Genomic DNA, 21,832 nt, shown 5'->3' on the forward strand with positions numbered 1-21,832 from the left:
ATTTTGGTATGTCTGTCATGAGGGCCAGTGAGTATACTTCTTCTAGATTGTGACTTTGATGTTGAAATAGTTCCACTTGCCTGTTACTGTAAAAATATCCTCTGTAATGACTAGGCCTCCTCAGCTGTTCTAGAGATACATCCGGTTTCAACTTTGTGACCACCTTAAAAAAGTGTCCATAAGAGTTGCTATGCTTATTTAAGTCACCAGAAGCCTCATATCTGAAACTCATTTAGCTCTTGGGAAATTTACTCCTGTAGTTGGTGTAGGCATTCTAGTCTGACTTCAGTTCCAATCATTTATCTGCCTGGAAAGCTAAAACCCGTTACACATGCTAACACTGGCTATGATGGAAATGAAAATGTCTAAAATGTGTTTTCCTTCTAGGAACTTATTAGTAGTTGCCTGAATTGCCCCTTATCCAGTTTTCTTCCAAAAGGTACCTTACATGAACTGTTAATATATCATCATAATTTATTCCCTTCTAATTCTAGGTTTTGTGGGCAATATCAATATCTAATTCAAGAATGGGAACACATCTTTTGCTTCAGTTGTCTGGAAATCTATAATGCTAAGGCATGCTTTCTTAACCTTGGCCCCATTGACATTTGGGGCCAGATAATTCTTTGTTGCAGGGGGCTCTCCTATGCATCGTAGGATGTTTAGTGACATCCACTAGCTACCAGTAGTAAGTTCCCAGTTGTGACCACCAAAATATCTTCATCCATTGCTAGATGTTCCCTGGTTGGGGTTGGGAGAGGATGCAAGATCCCTGTCGGCTGGGAATCACTGATCTAGAGGGGATAGACGGGGCATGTGGTGGCCAGCATGCTCATGCTTGTGGAGGAGCTTAATTCTGGTCTTTCTATTCTTGCCAAATTTTCTCTTTTCGGTCAGTTACCAGGAAGAAAAAATGTTTCATACTTAGGAGCTATTTATTTGGTTGAATATTTTATAAACACTTGTGATAATAAATTTGTGCCAGTGAGTACTATATTCTTTAAAAAAATATTTGTGAGAGACTAAAAATAATTTTTCCATTGAGTCTAGATTTTCGTGCTTTGTATCTGAACACCAAAATTTTTTTAACTTTTAAATTCAGGGGTACAATTACAGGTTTGTTAAATAGGTAAACTTGTAGCATGGGAATTTGTTGTATGGATTATTTTATCACCCAGGTGTTAAGTCTAGTACCCACTAGTTATTTTTCCTGATCCTCTCCCTCTACCCTTGAAAGGCCCTAGTGTGTGCTGTTCCCTTGTACGTGTCCATGTGTTCTCATCATTTAGCTTCCACTTATAAGTGAGAACATGTTGTATTTGGTTTTCTGTTCCTGTGTTAGTTTGCTAAGGATAATGGCCTTCAGCTCCATCCATGTTGCTGCAAAGGACATGATCTCATTCTTTTTCATGGCTGCATTGTATTCTGTGGTGTATATGTGCCACATTTTCTTTATCTAGTCTACCATTGATGGTCATTTAGGTTGATTCAATTAAACATTGTATACAGAGATGGAACCCTGAATGTTGTCCTCTCTACTTTCAGCAAGAGTATGAATTGGGAGGTTATTCATTTGTTCATGACTGCACTAGGATGCCATTTTATTACAACACATCATTAGAAATAAAACCTTCACAGTAACTTCTCTCAAACAAGTAAAGAAAATTCTTGTTGTACAAGCATATTCCAAAAGGAGCATTCAGAAACTTAACCAAACCCTAATATGCGTAGACCTGAGAGACTGGGGTTATCTACCACAGTCTCTGTATGGAGTCTGTATGTTAAATGTGTCAGAAATAGGATTAAGAAAACAGGAGAATACAAAAGAAAAATCAATGAACAGAGATTTTTAAAAGAGGGATTTTGTAAAGGGTAGAGAAACAGAAGAGACAAAGGTTGAGCTGGAGACAAAGGTTATAAAGAAAATAAATCAGCATTGCATTACTAACTGGCTCGCAAACAGAGACTATTCTAGGTAAAAGAATACATGTTTTCAATGCATTTAAGTTGGTTTTAAATGCAACTTTCTTTAAGTTGGTTTCAATATTGTTAGTGTTTTTCAAATGATGGGTTGAGCCTCTTTAGTAATTGTTTGTTAAAATAATTTAGTATGTTGTGACCAGTATTTTTTTTTTTTTAAAGAATGGCGTAGGATAGGATAAGGAAGGGAAGGGAAAAGAAAGGAAGGGTACAATGTAAGTGGTAATAAGGGCTACTAATTTTGGAAACTTTTATTTCGGTTGTAGATAGATAGATAGATAAACAGACAGACTGACCGACCGGCTGTTGGTTTGGGGTATAATGTATTTCTGTCTGCAGTTTATGGTCCAAAAGTTTAAAAGTTTGAAAGCCACTGACTTTCAAAAATGGTTAGTAAACTTTTTCCTTAAAGAGCCAGAGAGTAAATATTTTTTTAAGGTTTTCAAATCATGTATGGTGTCTGAAGCATATTTTTTTTTACAACTCTTTAAAAATATAAAAACCATTCTTAGCTCACAGGCCATGCTAAAACAGTCTATGGGCAACATTTGACTTGTGAGCTATAGTTTGTCGACACCTATCTTAGAAGATAGACTTAATTCACCACATTTTATCAATACTAAGAGCTAAATGTAGTGTTTTCGGAAGTTGTACCATTTTACATTTTCACCAGCAATGTATGAGAGTTACAATTCTTCCACATAATTGCTAGTCCTTGGTGTTGTCAGTCGTTATTTCAAAGGGTATACAATAGTGTTTTATTATGGTTTTAGCTTGTGTCAGGAACATCATTTCACATTGAGCAAATTTTCATGTGCTATTTGGACATTTGTTTAACTGTTCAAATTTTTTCCCTTTTTTTGAGAGGGAGGTGTTGTCAGTCTTCTTGTTTAGTTGTAAGAGGTATTTGTACATGCTAGTTAAAGTGGTTGTCCCATTTCACTCTGGCCTCCATTCTTTCTGTTGAGAAATTCTCTGTCACTTGAATAGATTGTTCCCCTCTAAGTAATGTGTTATTTTTCCTCTGAGTGGTTTCAGTATTTTCCTTCTGTCTTTAGTTTTCAGCAGTTTGGTTATGATGTTTGTGTTTATCCTATTTGGGGTTCTCTGAGGTTCCTAAATCTGTAGTTTTATATCTTTTGCCAAATTTAAGAAATTGTTAGCCATTATTTCTTTACACATTTTTTCTGAACTTTCCTCTTTCTCTCCTCTTCCTGAATCTCCAATGACACAAATAGTGTCTTATTTATTTGTCAAATTCATTGACTCTTTCCTCTATGACAGGGTCCCCAACCTCCAAACCAAACCAGTCTCCAGACTGTTAGGAACCAGGCCACACAGCAGATGAGCCGGAGGTTGTAGGGGGAGGTAGTGAGCATGAGAATTACTGCCTGAGCTCCGCCTCCTGTCAGATCAGCCGCGGCATTAGATTCTCCTAGGAACATGAACTCTATTGTGAACTATGCATGTGAGGGATCTAGGCTGCCTGCTCCTTATGAGAGTCTATATAGTGCCTGCTGGCCTATCTGAGGTGCAACAGTTTCATCCAGAAATTATCCTTCCCCCTCATTCCCACCCGTGGAAAAATTGTCTTCCATGAAACCGGTTTCTGGTGCCAAAAAGGTTGAGAACTGCTGCTCTATGATCTCCATTCTGGTATGGAGCCTATCCTGTGAGGTTTGGGGGATTTATTGTTTGCTTTTGTTTTTCTAGTGTTTTTGGTAATTGTGTTTTTCACTTTGAAAATTTTTATTTGGTCCTTCTTTATATCTTTTTCTGTAAGACTTTTTTTGTCTTTTCATTTTAGGAGTGTTCACCCTTACTTAGAGCATTTTTATAATATCTGACATAGCCTTAAGTAGGTAATTTCAATATCCACATTGTCTTGATATTGACGTCTGCTGATTCCCTTTTCCATACAAGGTTAAGATTTTTTTTTTGTTGTTCTGGTTCTTTGTGTGCCGGGTACTTGTACTGTATTCTAGAAAATTTTATTATTATGTTATAAGACTCTGAGTCTTGTTTGAATCCTGTGGAGAATGTTAGTATTTTTGTGTTAGCGGGCAATTTACCAATTTCAGTTCAGGCTTAAAGTTCCAACCAGCCTTTTATGAGTGTTGTTTTAATGTCGGTTTTGTTGTTAATGCCTTTGCGGTGCTATTCAGATCTGTCCCATATGCGTGCCACCTAGTGGCCAGTCTGAGACTTGGATGGTGGTCTGTTCCTCAGTTCAGTTCTCAGCCTCTTTGGTGTGATGTTTAGGATGAAATCCATGCATAGACAGCTTGGGAGTGAGCCAGAAAATCAGAAACAACTTTATGGAGCTGCTTTTCTGAGCTCCTCTCCCCTGTTTTTAGCTTCCCATGGCTTCCCTTTTTAGCCTTCTAGCCTGAAAGATGGGTTTTTATTTACTGTGCTCTGCCATGTGCTTTCTCTGATGGCACCCATGTCCAGAGCCAAGCCAGGCGTATTTACATCACCATTGGTGAGGAAATTTCCCCTGCCTCAGAAGTTTTAGTACCTTTGGGCTCTCCACTGCAGCCCTGTCACTACCAGAGATCCTTTTCATTCTCCCCAAGCCTGAACGAGAGGATTTTTGAACTTCTCTCTGTGCCGATGCCTGTTTCCAAGTTTTCCCTCCAAGTCAAGGAATCAAAGGGGGAAAAATTGTTAAACTTATCACTGGCTAGGTGGTACTTCAAATTCTGTTCTTCTTTTTCTCTATTGAGGCTTCCACTTATTTAGCTCTTATGTAATTTTTCTCAGCAATATTTTGTATTTTTCTAGCTATAGGTCTTATACGTATTTTGTTAAAATTTTCACTGAGTATTTTATGTTTTTTGATATTATTGTAAATGATATTTTAAAATTCATTTTCCATACAGAACTAGAAATGCAATTGATTTTTGTGTATTTACCTTATAGCTTGTGACCTTGCTAAATTAATTTATTAGTGCTAGTAGCTTTTTTGTAGATTGCTTAGGATTGTCCTGTAATGATTATATGATCTATGAATAAAGACAGTTTTACTTCTTCTCTTCTAATCTGTATGCTTTATATTTTATTTTCTTGCGTGTTGCATTGGCTAGTTATCACCAGTAAAATGTTGAATGAAAGTGGTGAGAATGAACATCTATGCCCTGTTTCTAATCTTCAGAGGAAAGCATGCAGTTGTGTTATATTATGAATGATGTTAGAGATAGATTTTTTATAGGTACCCTTTATTACACTGAGGAAGTTTTTTTCTATTTCTAACTTGTTGGGAGTATTTATTGTTAATGGATATTGAATTTCTTCATTTCTTCTGCATTTGTTGAAATAATAATATTTTTCTCCTTTTTGTTGTTACTGTGGTGAATTACATTGATTGATTACCAACTTTTAAACCAACCTTGTATCTTAGGATAATCCCACTTGATCATTATTTTTGTAAGTTGCTGTGTTTTTGGTAAATATTTTTACTTCTGTGATCATAAGGGATGTTCTTTAGTTTTCTTTTCTTGCATTGTCTTTATTTGGTTTTAGTATGAGGAGAATGCTGACCTCATTAAATAAGATAGTGAGTGTTCCCTCCTTTGTTTATTGGAAGAATTTAGGTAGTACTAACATCATTTCTTTCTTAAATATTTGATAAAATTCAAATATTTAATAAATTCTGTAAAGTTGGCAGAGTCTGTAGTTTTCCCTTTGGGAAAGTTTTAATTACAGATTCAGTTTTTCAGTAGCTATGAAGTCAGTATCAATTTCTTTTTATTTTCATTATGAAAATATTTTATTCAAGGAATATGTTTATTTTATTTAAATTACCACAAATATTGGCATACAGTTATTTTTAATAGTTATTATTCATTTAATATAATTTAATGCCTCTAGGCCCTATAGTGATTCCCTATCTTTCACTCTTTTTTTTTTTTTTTTTTTTTTTGAGACAGGGTCTTCTTCTGTTGCCCAGGTTGAAGTGCATTGACATGATGATGGCTCACTGCAGCTTCAACCTTCTAGGTTCAAGCAATCCTCCTACCTCAGCCCCCTGAGTAGCTGGAACTACAGACATAAACCACCATGCCTGGCTAATTTTTTAAATTTTTTCATAGAGACAGGGTCTTACTATGTTTCCCAGGCTGGTCTCAAACTCCTGTGCTTACGCAGTCCTCCCATTTTAGCCTCTCAAAGTGCTGGGATTATAGATGTGAGCCCATCCTTTCAATCATTTTTTTGTCATGTTTTTTAGCCTTGCTAGAAGTTCACAAATTTTATTGATATTTCAAAGAGTCAGCATCTAGTTTCATTGAATTTTCTCTGTGTTTTTTCAGTTTTATATTTCATCAAGTTCTGCTCTTATATTTATTATTCCCTCATCTTCTTGCTTTGGGTTTAATATCTTCTTTTTCTGTCTTTTAAAAATGGAAAGTCTGATCAATAATTTTTAATTTTTTGTTTTTCTCATGTAAGCATTTAAAGTAATTAAATCTTCTAAGTGGTACACTTAGAGGTATGTTTTAACATCTCTGAAATCAGGAAGCATCTTACGCTCTTACAGTTACAGTTGTCATGATTTTTTCTTTCTTAGTGGTACATGCAGTAACGATGCATCCTACAATCACTGGTGTCCTAGATTCAATTAAATGTAATATTAAACAATAACTTTGTTTACAAGTGAGTAAAGACCCTTACATAATAATGCTTGGTAAGTTATAGCTGCTTTCTTCTTGCTGTGCAGCCATGGTTTATACTTTGTTTACACCATGATATAACAAAATCTTTTTTTCTTTTTATGTGTTATCCTCAAAATTGAGGGCTCCTTGAGAGCTATCTTAAGATTCTTCAAAGTATCTAGTGGAATGCTCAGCATACAAGGGTACACATGTTTGTGGATTAAATGAAATAAATGATGATAAAGACTTAATTGCAGAGTATAACATTAAAAGTCTCCCGCAAACTGAAGCTCTTTGAGCCCATATTTAATGTATACATCAAAAAATTGCAATTGTGTATATGTTGTTGGATATCTCTCATTTTTGGTGAACTAGCAGTGGACAGCAATGTATTTTACTATTTTAAAGCAGATTTCTTTTTAATGCTTCTTTGATCTTTTCTGATCAATTGCTGTGCTTTATTTGTTTGTTTGCTTGTTTGGACATAGATTACTTTTGAGTTTGTTCCCTACTCTAAATTAAATATGCAAGTACTTACACTGTCCAAACTCTCCATTTGTCTGTTTCCTTATTTATTTTACCCAATAACGTTTCCTTTAGAACCTTTATCTCTGGGTTTTTATTTTCTTTAACTGAATGAAATAGAGCATAACATTGATTTCTTTTAATCTCTTTACCTCCTTGAAGCACTGTTGATTTCACATGCTTAGAGGACTCCCTGGGAGGGCAATACTCCAGTGCAGAATTCCATAAGACTTTTATCTTGACATAGTCTACCCCTGCTTCCTCAGGTCTAGCAGTTCAGTGAAGAAAGGAATATTTTCTGCTGCTTCTTTTTTCTAACAACAGGGAAGTTACAGCATGTACATATTTAACTCAGAAACTAACTTTAGAACCCAGCCCCAGGGGAAAAATGACTCTATTGTACTCTTAGCTGCCTTGCGAAGCTTAGCTTACCTTAGCCGCCTTATGCCTTACTGAAGGAGAAGAGCCTAGGAAGAATTTCGTATGTCAGCCGACCTTCCTTCTCCCCTGTCCAGAAAGCCCAAGGTTCCCTCAGATGCTGCTTCTTTGTGTATAGGAAGTCAGTGTGTCTGGGTATCCATTAGAATGCTTTTAGTTTGGGGTAACAGAATGTTCAACTAAAGAGGGCTTAAACACTGAGGATTTATTTTTCACATTTAATGTTAGTCTAAAGTTGGGCAGTTCTGAGGTTGGCAGAGTGGTCTAGTGATTCTGGGGTTATGGTCTTCCCCTTAGAATTTCAATATTGCTGCACCTCTATAAGCATCATACTCCCATATGACATCCATCCTAAAGCTGGAAGTGTGGGCAGGCTTTCTCCGAGAGAGGGAGAGAGAGCGAAAGAGAGGGACAGGGAGAGAGAGAGAGAGTGTGTGTATTTGTGTGCGTGTTTCAGGGAGGAAAAACTTTCCCATTAAGCCCCTGTGTACCTCCTCATATATCTCATTGTTCAGGATTGTGTCACGTTGTGCTCTAGCTGCACAGGAGGCTGGGAAAGCAAGTATCTAGAATATTCAGAGTCTGTGGTGGGAGAGAGGCTCTGACAGCAGGGAAGAAGTTGGAGATTGTTGGTGGGCAACCAACAGTATCTGCCTGTGTGCATAGCTGTGCATGTGGGTACGAGACAGAGAAAGAGAGGGAGAGAGAGAGAGAGAGAAAAACTAAGATTGATGTTTTGTATGGCTAAAGGCTATTTTTCCCATATGAAGTTATACTTAGACTCATAGTATTAGTTATTATACCTAGACTCATAGTATTAGTTATATATTAGACTCATAGACTCATACCTAGACTCATAAAGCTTTGGATTACCTACCACAATAGAGGATGATAATGGCATTTGGGCTGAAATTGCCTTTGCTTCCTATGACACAATCAGAACTTTATATTTTGTTTTAGTTACTTGAAATCTTGGTTTCATTATTTCAGGCTGAGTCCAGAAATCTTCCTGAAACGCCCGGTGGTTGAGGGAAATCGTTGGAGGTTGGACTGCATTCTTAAACGAAAAGCAGTATGTACTTTCCCAGAAAATGCTGATATAATTTTTTAACTGTCTGTTGTCTCTGAAATGCTTTTCTTTTCAAAGCCTTTCACACGTATAACTTTTCACTTTAGAGTTTGACAAAAAGTAGGATAACTAATGTTTTTCAGTTCATTTGGTTCTATTTTTTTCCTATTGCTTTTGAGTGCATAAATATTTTAGACTAATTCACAGCATGGATTATGTTAGCATCTCTAATTTTTATTTTTGAATCAGTTATGGGCAGTTAATTTTATAGGCAAAAAAGTTATAATAAAATTTCATCATTGAATAATAAATGATTAAATGGAGCATAACATTTAATTGTATTCATTATTTTGTCATTTAAGCAAAAGAAAAACTCATCTGGAGAATGGTTTCAGCTAGATGGGGCTAACATGGTGTAGAATAATATTAAAGGGGGAGGAATAGTCACAGTTGGTGGTGTTTTTGCTCTAGTTTTGGTAAAGTTCATGGTAATAACGTGAACTGTTTCCTGTGGAGTTGACCCTGTACATTCTGGGTGAACATTGAGTGTGTGCTTTTTAGGTATAAAACGTAAATAACTGAAGCAGTCTAGGCTCACTAATGACTGCATTGGTATTTCTAGTGATTTTTTAATGTAATATGCCCTCAACAAAATTAAATCAGTTTAAATTAAAAATAGACCTGGATTTATTATTTAGCATGTCCAAATTGGAAAGTGCTAACTTTTTGCTGTTATCAGAAACTGTCTTAACCTTTTTTTTTTGAGATGGAGTTTTGTTTTTGTTGCCTAGGCTGGAGTGAAATGGTGCGGTCTCAGCTCACTGCAACCTCTACCTCCCAGCTTTAAGCAATTCTCCTGCCTCAGCCTCCCAAGTAGCTGGGAGACAAGTGCCTGCCACCACACCTGGCTTTTTTTTTTTTTTTTGCATTTTATCATTTTTAGTAGAGGCAGGGTTTCACCATGTTGGCCAGGCTGATCTTGAACTCCTGATCTCAGGTGATCTGCCCACCTCGGCTTCCCAAAGTGCTGGGATTACAGGTGTGAGCCACTGCTCCTGGCCAACCTTTTTTTATTCTATCATTAAATATGCTAGCAGAACATGTAGAGCCTAAATAATTGAGGTTAGCATTTTTCTGTTTCTCATACCCTTCACTCATTTCTTCTTTCCTATCCTCTACATTTCACTTTTTCTTTCCCCATTCACTTTCCCCTTTTCTCTCTGTATCTTTTCCCCATGCATTTACTTGAGTATTTCTGGGGATATCCACAAATATAGTCAGACCTCTCTGCTAATATTGAAAGCAAAAGAAATTGATAATATTTATTTGAAACACATTCTGCCAAACAACATCATTTTGATGGATAGTCTAGTTTGTTTCATCAATAGAATTCCAGTTACAGAATTGGACATTTTGATTCTGAAAACATTATTCACATATTTATTAAATAATTCATCATACAGTTACTGTCTCCTATGAGCCGGCTTCTATGGTAATCACTAAGAATGCTACCATGAATTGGATTTGAGCCTTGACAGTGGAGAACTTGCTGAGGGAGGGACTCATGTCTTGAGCTCAGTCCTAGCCTTACCAGACTACTTTCTACCTATTGAATGGGCAATAACTTTCTCTATGTTTCTCTCAATTAAATGGCATCTTTACCATTTTCCCTCAAGATTCTGTTTTAGTACATTTTTCCAGCCTTGCCTAACAATCTGTACTAATACTAGTAAGTTTTTTGCTTATAATATGTAATCAACACTTCACTGTTTTAGGTTTCCATCAATATGTATTTATTGAATGTTTTCTATGTGCAGGTCATTTGGCTAATCATATGAGGATGTACATAAATAAAAGCTATTGTTCTTAAGTTGAGGGAGCTTATAAAATCTACAGAAGTATCAGTTGCATACAGAAAAAATGCCTCGATTTTATGGCAAGAGGGAAAGCACTGGGCTTTCCCAGTGGAAAAGGTCCAGTTGGGGAGCCCCTCACAACATGAAGGATGTGGGGCATTTAGGATGGACAAACATTTTTAAAAGGGAAAGAAGAACTTTCTGGGTGTAGTAAATGTAAACAGCAGTGCCAAAGACTTTGTCAGGCACAGCAGGGTGGTTAATCCCATCTGAGTGTTAGCATAGCCGGATGGGAGATTAAGCTGGAACTGCTCAATGCAGCTAGGATGCAGAGGCTTTGTGAGCAAAGCTAGTGGTTTGACTTTATGGGAGACAGTGGAGGCAGTACTGTGTGGGACAGGACAGTGTGGGGAAGCAGGGGTGGTCTGATCGAAATGATGTGTCAGACCCCGTCTCTACTAAACATACCAAAAATTAGCCGGGTGTGGTGGCGGGCGCCTGTAGTCCCAGCTACTGGGGAGGCTGAGGCAGAAGAATGGTGTGAACCTGGGAGGTGGAGCTTGCAGTGAGCTGAGATCATGCCACTGCACTCCAGCTTGGGCAACAGAGCAAGACTCCGTCTCAAAAATAAAAATAAATAAATAAATAAATAAATAAACAAACAAATAAGATGTGTTGGGAAGGTGATTCTGATAGTGGAAGAAAGTGGGAAGAACTCTGATTCAGAAAGCTAAAGTTTAGATCACTTGAAGGTACAGTGTCTACAGGACATCTAAGTTAACTTGAGAAAGCTAGTAAATGCCTCGGCAGGGCTCTGGAGAAAGATCCTGCAGGCCTAGCTTCCGCCTCTTGTTGGCTGGCATGCGCTTGTTTATTGCCCTCAGCATACCTGTTTGGTTACCTTTTCTGTCTCTAGCATGACTTCTCTTTACTTTTATGGCCCATGAACCCTGGTGAGGTTCCTTGTGAACACCATGGCCAAATAAACGTTATTGTCTGAAAACAGTGCTTCATTTCCATTTCATCCACTTCTTGGAGCTTATAATTTTTAAATTGCGGGTAATGATATTTTAAATTTCCTAAAGAAATAGTAATACAATTAAAGATTGATTTCTCGGTGGTACATTTAGTGGAGTTGCTCTTCCTTAATCTTCCACCATATTATTACTTTTTACTCATATTTACTGAGTGTTAAATTTTTTACCACTCAGATCATTCCAAATTGACATTTTATATGCACATAAATACGGCTTCACATAAATAAATTAGTTTCTGAAAGCCACACACTAGCTTTGCAAAGTATGAGGTTGAAAGATAATGTTTGTTTTTTGCATTAACAGGTCCCAGAGGTCCACAAGATTTATTAAAATGAATGTCTTATTTTCTTCTATCTGATTGTGCAGATTTTCTGAGAGGAATTTAGAAACTGTTTCTGCCTCATAGCCAACCTATGGCAAACATCTCTTATAATGGCTATTTTTTAAGAAAAAAATACAATATTTTATTTATCTGGTTAATAACCAAGTTGAACTTTTCCTATTTCTTTGGCCTTCTGATCTGCAATGCCATCACTTAAAATAAAAGCCAATCTTGAGAGGCAGACTGTTCACAACTCAAAGAAATCAACATCTCAGGGCTTTCCACAGTTCTGCACTTGCTATACTAAGAGGTGAGATAAGCTGCATCACAGTTATGGCAACCAAATCCCCACACGCAGTTTTGTGTATCTCAACCTTAGAGACTTGTGATATTTCCTGTAAAACTTAGACTAATGGGAGAATTTGTCTTCAGGTTGATTTCCTTCTGTCCTGGATCACAAGGCACAATGTAGAGTTGCAGTCAGTGATCAATAAAAGGGAAAGTCGTCCAGGACTGAGAAATGACAGGAATAATCACATCTCTACACAGATTCTTATCACATCTCTACACAGAGTCTTATCAAAGTGGTGGGCTACAGTGGCTTGCAGGGAAGGTATCTTCAGCTTCAAGAATGTGCTTCAAACAAAATTGATGTGTCGGACCCCGTCTCTACTAAAAATACAAAAGATTAGCTGGATGTGGTAGCGGGCGCCTGTAATCCCAGCTACTCGAGAGGCTGAGACAGAAGAATGGCAAGAACCCGGGCTGGGTTCTAAAGTTAGTTTCTGAGTTAAATATGTGCATGCTGTAACTTCCCTGTTGTTAGAAAAAAGGCACATGAGCTTTTGTGCTCTTATATCCCAATGTTGCCTGCTTTTAAACGGTGAGGAAATGATTTCTTTATACCCTTTACTTTCCATTTTCTTAATATATTATACCCCTTGGGGAAGTCCTTGGCAAGTGACAAAAACATTAGTGAGCATCCTGGGTTAGGGAGTGGGGTGGGCTAAACTGTCTTCAGGCAGCGGACAGACTTGGCTCATTTAGAAAATATTTTCACTCTGCTACCTTGAGCAATCGGAGGAAAAGCTGGCTAAGAAACAAAGTCACTGATTTCCACTATAAAAATGTTCTTTTCATTGTCTTCCCATGTATTTTGAATATCTAAAGCGCCTAAAAATTTCTACTGTTTATAGTGTTATGTCTGCTCTACTTGACAAAAAACGAATTAGAAAAGAGGACAGAACTTTCACCTTTAAAAATTCATGTTTTATGAAATGTATTCTCTGGAAACTTTGGGTCAGCTGAGTTCACCAGAGATAAGAAACACTGCATTGCATAGGCAACTCCAGGCCATCTGTTTTTCTACTTCTGCTATTAGTCATTTCTGTCCCTTTCTCTAAGCAAAAAATAATTTCCCCAAGGGTATTAAAAGGCAGTAGGCACTAAAGCATGGGATATTTTGAAAGTGTATGTTTTAAATTGCAGAATTAACATCATCAGGTTTTTCTTTCCTTTGGCTTTCATTTTGTAGAGATATTTCTCACATTTTGTATAAGCCTGCACTGTAACAACCTGGAAAATGCCTTCATCCCCAAGGAATGATTCATTCTCCTTTGCCCTTTATGGCTAGAGTTGATAATAGTCAATACCTTGACCAAAAGAAGAAGAGTGCATTGTTTTATTATCACAGGAATATTGTCACTAATTAAATGTTTATTGTGGCTATAGGTGTAGGTAAATAATTATAAACCACATAAAAATGAACTTTCTATATTTGATTACTTCCTTTTTAGTCATTTGTCTTTAAGCTAAAAAGACAAGTCTCTACCCTATTTCCTTTAGAATTATTTCAATGAGAAAAGACATAGTATAGAAGAAAATGTCAGGTATTAATAAATGGAGAGTAGGAATATAATCCATTAGTGCTAATATCTCTATTATTTCAAAAATCCATTAGTTATCCAGGTAAGTGGAAAACTGTAGGATTCAGGCCAAGTTCCTAATTTGCAACTACTATTCTTCATGAGTAATAATGTCTTAAGCCTAAGAAACAGAATTTCATCTGCTTAAAATAAATGGATCATGATGAAAAATGTCAGGTGTAACGTTCTACAATTTAGGTTGAAATTTTGGGTTTTGCTCTTTGTATTATATCTTTTAGTGAGAGGCTTTTTTTGGTAACCGTTATTCAGTGCTGAATTCTAAAATATTCAAATACCAAAAATAGACCTGAACAGGAGAGGAGAAAAATAAAATAATTTTGTAATTTTCCTTTAGAGCCCTTCATCAGTGGTTCATGACAGAGCAGTCTCTGGCCAGACCATTAAAATTAATCTGTTCACCTTTTGCTACACTTTCACTCTTTGCTGAAATATGTATCTATATTCTTGATTGTAATAGTACTTGCATAATTGTAATAGGTAACTAGCAAGTGCTAGAAGCCAGCTGTTAACCAGAGAAATAGAATGACATATATATTCTTTTTGATCCTGCTTTTTTTAGAGCAAAAGTGAGTCTTCTCCTAGTACTCAAATCTTGTTCACGCACACTGGAATGTAAATCTAGTGTGCACCTCAGAAATACATATACCGTTAAGATATTACTAACACCATGAAAGACAGAATGTTAGTATTTTGAAGTAATGTTAGTATTTTGAAGTAAATTCCTTATTATAAGGAATTTAGGGTTCAAAACATGCTTTTTAGTACTGGCAGGACAATATTATGGAAATGTTTATGTGTTTGGTTTGCTCTTAAGATTTTATATCCTGTGATCTAGAACCTAAAAATATTAACTCCTATGTTATATCAGATTGTATAGCATTGCAAAAGTTTTTAGTTCTTGTAAAAGAACTAAATTGTATAGTTTTGCAAAAGTTTTTAGTTCTTGTAAAGTAGGTGCATTCAACCCAGTAAGATATCTTTAAAGATTTTTATTCAAATTTCCCTTATAAACAATGACTAATCACCATGGAGTATTACTTTAAACTATAACAAAATTATTTTTTCATTATGGTTTATTAGATACGCCTGCATCTGTAATATTCTAGAAAGTATTATGGAAAAATTATTGCCTTAATTCTCTAGGATATTAAATGTCAGGTGTCATTTAGATACGTAATCTAGTATGTATGCAAAATGTTTCAGAATGCTTTCAGAGCGACTGGGTACAAACAATGCAAATTGAAATGGTGCAAACTGTACAAAAATAAGGAGAATTCAGGACTAAAAAGTAAAAAAAGGGATCCACAAGGTGGGGGTGAATAAGCCAGTTTCCTGGAGGTAATACATTCTGAACTGTACATCGGAGGGGGATCCATGAGTGGGCAAGCAGCAGGAGAGGAGCATTCCAGTGAGGGGCAGTTTAGCCTGGCCTGAAAGCCTGTCACCAACCAGAACTAGAATGGAAAATACCAGTGCTTTTCTATACTATTAGCTATCGGACCTGGTCTTTTGGTTTTTGTTTAAATATTTTTTTCAGATGAGATGGGTAATGTGCAGACGTCCTAAGAAGATTTGAGTGTGGCACATCTCACACTTGTGAGTGAACACACAATCATCATGCTCATGAACTACAAAAGAATTGGACATTGTCTTTTTAATGATTAATATTACTAAATAATGGTATTATTTGTATAACATGTTAGCATCTACAAGGCACTTTTGATTTAATTTGACTCAATTAAATAGGCCACAGTGGCCTTGTCTATTTTCTTTTAGATCCAAGGTCTAAGGAAGGATGGATCAATTTAATTTGAGTGTCCATTTTATACTAAAGTTTTCAATGTTTTGGATCTTTAATCAATTATTGATTCTTTCTTGATATGACAAGTTGTAAGAATGGAAGGGAGATAGATTTTTATTTTTAATATTTGTGTCTCAATATACACACTTATGTGGCACTTCCTTGTATTGCCTTTTTTATTAAAATTTTATCTTATTTGTTTATAAAAGAAGTTAGAAAGTACAGTGCAGGCTAGGTGCGGTGGCTCATGCCTGTAATCCCAGCACTTTGAGAGGCCGAGGCGGGTGGAACACTTGAGGTCAGGAATTTGAGAACAGCCTGGCCAACATGGTGAAATCCCTTCTACTAAAAATACAAAAATTAACTGGGTGTGGTGGCACACGCCTGTAATCCCAGCTACTCAGCAGGCGGAGGCATGAGAATTGCTTGAACCTGGGAGGTGGAGGTTGTGGTGAGCCGAGATTGCACCAGTGCACTCCAGGCTGGGTGACAGAGACTCTGTTTCAAAAAAAGAAAGAAAGAAAGAAAGTACAGTGCAAAGGATAAAGAAAATGAATTGTAACTTCCCTCCAGAGATACTCATTCCTCCATCTGTTTTCTCTTGTGACAGCAACAAGGGGTGAGGATCTTCATAATGCTCTACAAAGAGGTGGAACTCGCTCTTGGCATCAATAGTGAATACACCAAGAGGACGCTGATGCGTCTACACCCCAACATAAAGGTATTCAGGTTCATCTTGATAACCAATGGTTCTTTATTATTCTATAGGATTTTTTCAGATATGTTTTGTTCTGGGCAGTAATAATCTATAGAATTCCCAAATGTATATTTGATCAAATAGCATTGTGTCCTCAGAAATGAAGCAAAATACTATACTTTCTTATCTTCCCTACATTGATGGAGGTAAGCAGACCTCATATTTCTGCTTCTCTGACTCTGATAATTGAAAGTGAGAGTTTAGACAAGAACATGCTTCCTGCATTTGTTTTGATATTCATGAGCTCTATCAAGTTCTCACACTTGTCATTAAGTTTATCCTGGAACCTCTTAGATGTGGTCTCCCTGTGACATCCCCTGATCATTGATAGCAGCAAAGAGATCTCCTCTAGGATTTAAAATGTCTTAAAAAAAAATCAGTGGCACCTAGTATAAAATACTAATAAAGTAAATAAACATGAAAAACAATTTGAAATAGTTATTTAATATTTTGCCAAATACCTAAAACCTATCAATAAATATAACCCAGTCATTGAGGTACATCAAGACATAATGAATGAATAAACCTCCAGCAGGCTTAAAACATGTAACAATTGTATGTTTCACTTGGTCAGAAAAAATGAAAGTGTTTTCTCCCAGAGAATGATTTATTAGGTTGCATAATTTATATATATTATTTATTCATTCACCAAATTTCTATCAAGTACCCACTAAAGATGTAATTTTGCAACACCAACAACTGTGAGGAAAGAGCTGTTAAAGGAGCAGAGATTTGTATGTTACTGAAGTTAAACTGGTATAAATTCAAATTAGAATGTTACAACTTTAGGATGTTACATTTAACTGCAAAGAAAATAGCAATCCAATATATCACTATTTAACAAAAAGAAATGAGAAAGGAATTTATACATGTCACTACAAAAAAATCAACCAAACAAAATAGAAGACAGTAATGCAGGAAATGAGAGACAAAAAAGCTATAAGGCATGTAGAGAATAGTAGCAAAAGTACAGAAGTATCTTACAAATAATTACTTTAAATGTAAACGGATTGACCCCTCAAATCAAAAAACAGAGATTGGTAGATTGGATTTTAAGAAAACATGATCCAACTATATGGTATCTACAAGAGACTCACTCTAGATGCAAAGACACAAGTAGGTTGAAAATGAAAGAATGGAAAGGATATTTCACACACATAGTAAACAAAAAAGAGCAGGAGTGGCTAAACTAGTATCAGACAAAATAGACTTTAAATCAAAACATGATTACAAGAGACGAAGAAGGACATTATATATTAATAAAAGGTTCAATACAGCAAGATATAAAAATTATACACATTTATGTACCTAATAACAGATCATCAAAATACATGAAGCAAAAACGGACAGAATTGAAGGGAGAAAAACACAGTCTGTGGTAATAGTTGGAGACTTCAACATTTCACTCTCAGTAACGGTTAGAGCAACCAGACAGAATTTAAGTAAGAAAATAGAAGACTTGAACACACAGTAAACCAGCTGGATCCAGTGGACATACAGAACTTTCTAGCCAACAACAGCAGGATACACATTCTTCTCAAGTGCACATGGGGCATTTTCCAGGATCATCTGTTAGGCCCCAAAGTAAGTCCTAATAGATTTTAAAAGGTAGATAAAATCTGTCTGACCACAACAAGATAATGTTAGAAATTAATAACAGAAGGACAGCTAGAACATTCAGAAATTCATAGAAATTAAATAACACACTGTTAAACAAGCAATGGATCAAAGAAAAAATCACAAGGGAAAGAGAAAATACTTAGAGACAAATGAAAATGAAACAACATACCAAAATTACGGGACACAGAGAAAGCAGTGCAAAGGGGGAAGTTTACAGCTATACTTGCAAAAAGAAGAAAGATCTCAAAACAACAACCTAACTTTACAGTTTAAGGAACTAGAAAAAGAAGAACAAACTAAACCTAAAACTACCAGAAGGAAGGAAATAAAGATTGGAGCATGAGAAGTAAAACCAGAGGATAGAAAAATAATACAGAAAATCAATGAAACCAAGTTGGTTTTTTGAAGAGATAAAATCAACAAACCTTTAGCTTGATGGGCTAAGAAAAAAAAAAGACTCAAGTTACTAAAATCAGAAATGAAAGTAGAGACATTACTACCAATTCTACAGAAATAAAAATGATTCTAAGGGATTACTGCAAGCAATTGCATACCAATACATTGGATAACCTAGAGCAGATGTGCAAGTTCCTAGAAATACGAAACCTACCGAGACTAAATCATGAAGAAATAGAAAATCTTAATAGACCTTTAACTAGTAAGGAGATTGATCAGTAATTAAAAATCTCCCCCAGATGAAAAGCTAGGGACCTGATGGCTTCACTGGTGAATTCTACCAAACATTTAATGAGGAATTACCACCAATCTTTCTCAAGCTTTTTCAAAAATTGAGGAGGAGAGAAGAGTCCCTAACTCATTACCCTGATACCACTGGATTGTACACTTAAAAATGGTTAAGATGGTAAATTTTATGTTATGTTTATTTTACTACAATGTTTTAAAAAAGTGTTATTAAGAAAACAGTAAGGCCAGGTATGGTGGCTCATGCGTATAGTCCTAGCACTTTGGGAAGCTGAGGTAAGAGGGTGGCTGGAGGCCAGGAGTTCAAAACCAGAATCGGCAACATAACAAGACACCCATATCTACAAAAAACAAAAAGATTAGCCAGGCATGGTGGTACACGCTTGTAGTCCCAGCTACTCAGGAGGCTGAGGCAGAAGGATCATTTGAGCTCAGGAGTTCAAGGCTGCAGTGAGCTATGATCACGCATCTATACTCCAGCCTCAGTGAGAGTGACAGTCTGTAAAAGAAAGAAAAAGGAGAGAGAGAGAGAGAGAGAGAGAGAGAGAGGAAGGAAGGAAGGAAGGAAGGAAGGAAGGAGGGAAGGAAGAAGAGAGAACGAAGAGAGAAAGAAAAAGAGAGAAAGAAAGAAAGAAAAGAAAGAAAGAGAAAAGAAAGAAAGAGAAAGAAAGAAAGAAAGGAGGAAAGAAAGAAAGGGAAGGAAGAAAGGGAAGGAAGGAAGGAAGGAAGGGAAGGAAGGAAGGAAGGAAGGAAAGGAAGGAAGGAAAGAAAAAAGTAGTTGCCAAAGCTTTTGTCATCTTTTTACCTTAACGCAAATGAAAATAAGAAGTCAGACTGGGATAATTTTGAAAGCAAGAGGTTATTAACTAACTACTCAAGGTACCTTTTAAATAAAGAGCTGCCAAAATATCTATATGCCTATATTCATATGCTTAGTATTTCAATTCAACAACTGATAAAATATCAATATAATGCATTACAAATTTTTCCAGAGATAAATAGTAGTTAAATATTTTTAGCTTTTTTTTTTTTTTCAGTACTGAGTTTAACTTAATCCTTACAGGGGGAAGGGGACCAGCTATCAAACTGAGCTGACTGTTTTCTAATGTATTGCCAGACCTCAAGCTAAATGGCGGCTGCCCCAAAATATAGTATATGGACATGGGAGCTTGAAAAGTAAATAGGAGTCTTTTTTTTTTTTTTTTTTTTTGCTAAATGCTGAGAATAAAATTATTTTCTTTGGTGTATACGTTGTACGGTTTGGTATTTGAATTATAGAAAATGCTTTTCAGGGAGAATGCAGTCCTATTTCATTATGACAGGAAGGACATTTTAAAAGCATATTATCAGTGGGGATTTTTCCCTCTCAAGGTGATGAGACATCCGGATCATGTGTCGTCCACCGTCTATTTGTGGGCTCACCATGAGAAGCTTGTCATCATTGATCAATCGGTGGCCTTTGTAGGAGGGATTGACCTGGCCTATGGAAGGTGGGATGACAATGAGCACAGACTCACAGATGTGGGCAGCGTGAAGCGAGTCACTTCAGGACCATCTCTGGGTTCCCTCCCAGTAAGTATATTTCACCTTTATGGAAATGTATAACACGAACGTAATTTGTATAAGTTTGTATTAATAGCATGACTGATGGATTCATTGAATAAGAGATGGTGTCTCCTTGGAGGGGAAAAGAACATTAAGTCAATCATGAGACAGACTTGGTTTCAAATACCAGCCTCCCCACCTAGCTAGCTGTAACTTAGCATTGCTGAGTCTGTTCTTCTCTTGTAAGAAAAGAAAATAGATTCAGTGGAATTTTGGCTGTCCCATATTCAGCTTTGTTTTCCATTTAAATTAAGATTTATTTTTTATTCAGAAATAAGATTGATAAACAAAAATATATGGCAGTTGAGATTTAGGTATTAAAAAGCCTTAAGTATCTGCCACAGTTTTTGGAAAGTTCCTACTTAAAGATACACAGAAACAGGATAGGTCAGTCTGGGGTCATTTAGAGGGAATTTGAGCCAGAAGTGAATAACTTCCCAAAGTGCCTTTTTAAATAGAGCTGCCAAAATATCTATATGTGTATATCAATCTGCTTGCTGTTTCAACTGAATGACTGCCAGAATATGAATACACTTATTAAAAAATTTGATGGGCTTCATCTTATTTACTGCTGGAAATGTTGGTGACTCATTTATGCAGAAATAGCAATTTAGTGCATAGGGAACAGGAAAAATGATTGACAGAGGAAGCCTTGCTTACTTAATGTTTATCAGAGGAACAAGTTCAGGAGTTCAACAGTGAATGTAACCCATGTAATTGTATTTGAGATTAAAAGTTTAATTGGAGTGAAATTTCAAGAATTTGACCTACTGAAAGAAGAGCCAGAGCAGAACTCCTCCTATTCCTTTGGTAGTTTTTAAACAGTTCACAAGAATCCACCACTACCCTGTGGCTGACCTCAGACATTATTGCATATCTATTACAGAACCTCCATCATTCGTAAACTTTATACTTAGCTCTACTTGAATTAAAGAACCACATTGCAGCATGTCTTATGCAGTGTCTTTGTTTACAAAAATAATTTTCTCAGCCTGCCGCAACAGAGTCTATGGAATCCTTAAGCCTCAAAGATAAAAATGAGCCTGATCAAAACCTGCCCATCCGGAATAGTGTTGATGATGTGGATTCAAAACCGAAAGGAATAGGAAAGCCAAGAAAGTTCTCCAAATTTAGTCTCTACAGGCAGCTCCACAGGCACCACCTGCACAACGCAGATAGCATCAGCAGCATTGACAGCACCTCCAGTAAGTCATGGCCTTTGCTAGAATTTATCTTAACTACCCACTGTTCTTCCATAGCCGGACACTACATACCTGTTTTTAAAATCTGTCTTTCTGTGATGGAGTAGAATGAGCAATGTTGAGAGGTCACTATATCATTCTATTCAACCTCATGCCATTTTGTGGCTTTGTTTGCCTCATTTTAGAGCAGATTTATTGTTTTATCCACACAAAAGTCATAACGACCACGATTACTGCTTCTAATGGTAGCAGAATGACAAAGGGTTTCTAAAATACACCAAGCCATAAAGGAAAAAGGTATTAGATGTACTTTATAA

The 21,832-nt window shown here is 36.4% G+C and overlaps 1 protein-coding gene and 1 non-coding gene across 6 annotated transcripts in view; one reads left to right on the forward strand and one right to left on the reverse strand.

Moving 5' to 3' along the window:
• PLD1 (phospholipase D1) overlaps positions 1-21,832 on the forward strand; it is a 211,496-nt gene that overhangs the window by 107,023 nt on the left and 82,641 nt on the right. For all 5 annotated transcript variants that reach the window (XM_017955714.2, XM_009201360.4, XM_017955715.3 and 2 more), the window contains exons 12-15: positions 8,589-8,670; positions 16,240-16,350; positions 20,080-20,280; positions 21,305-21,518. In XM_017955714.2, coding sequence (XP_017811203.2) covers positions 8,589-8,670; positions 16,240-16,350; positions 20,080-20,280; positions 21,305-21,518 — 608 coding nt within the window. The remainder of the gene's footprint in view (positions 1-8,588; positions 8,671-16,239; positions 16,351-20,079; positions 20,281-21,304; positions 21,519-21,832) is intronic.
• Positions 15,365-15,468, reverse strand: LOC116274042. Its single transcript, XR_004182521.1, has one exon. It is a non-coding gene; the product is annotated as a small nucleolar RNA U13 (small nucleolar RNA).

This window comes from Papio anubis, chromosome 2 (assembly GCF_008728515.1).
Source record: "Papio anubis isolate 15944 chromosome 2, Panubis1.0, whole genome shotgun sequence".
NCBI lineage: Eukaryota > Metazoa > Chordata > Mammalia > Primates > Cercopithecidae > Papio > Papio anubis.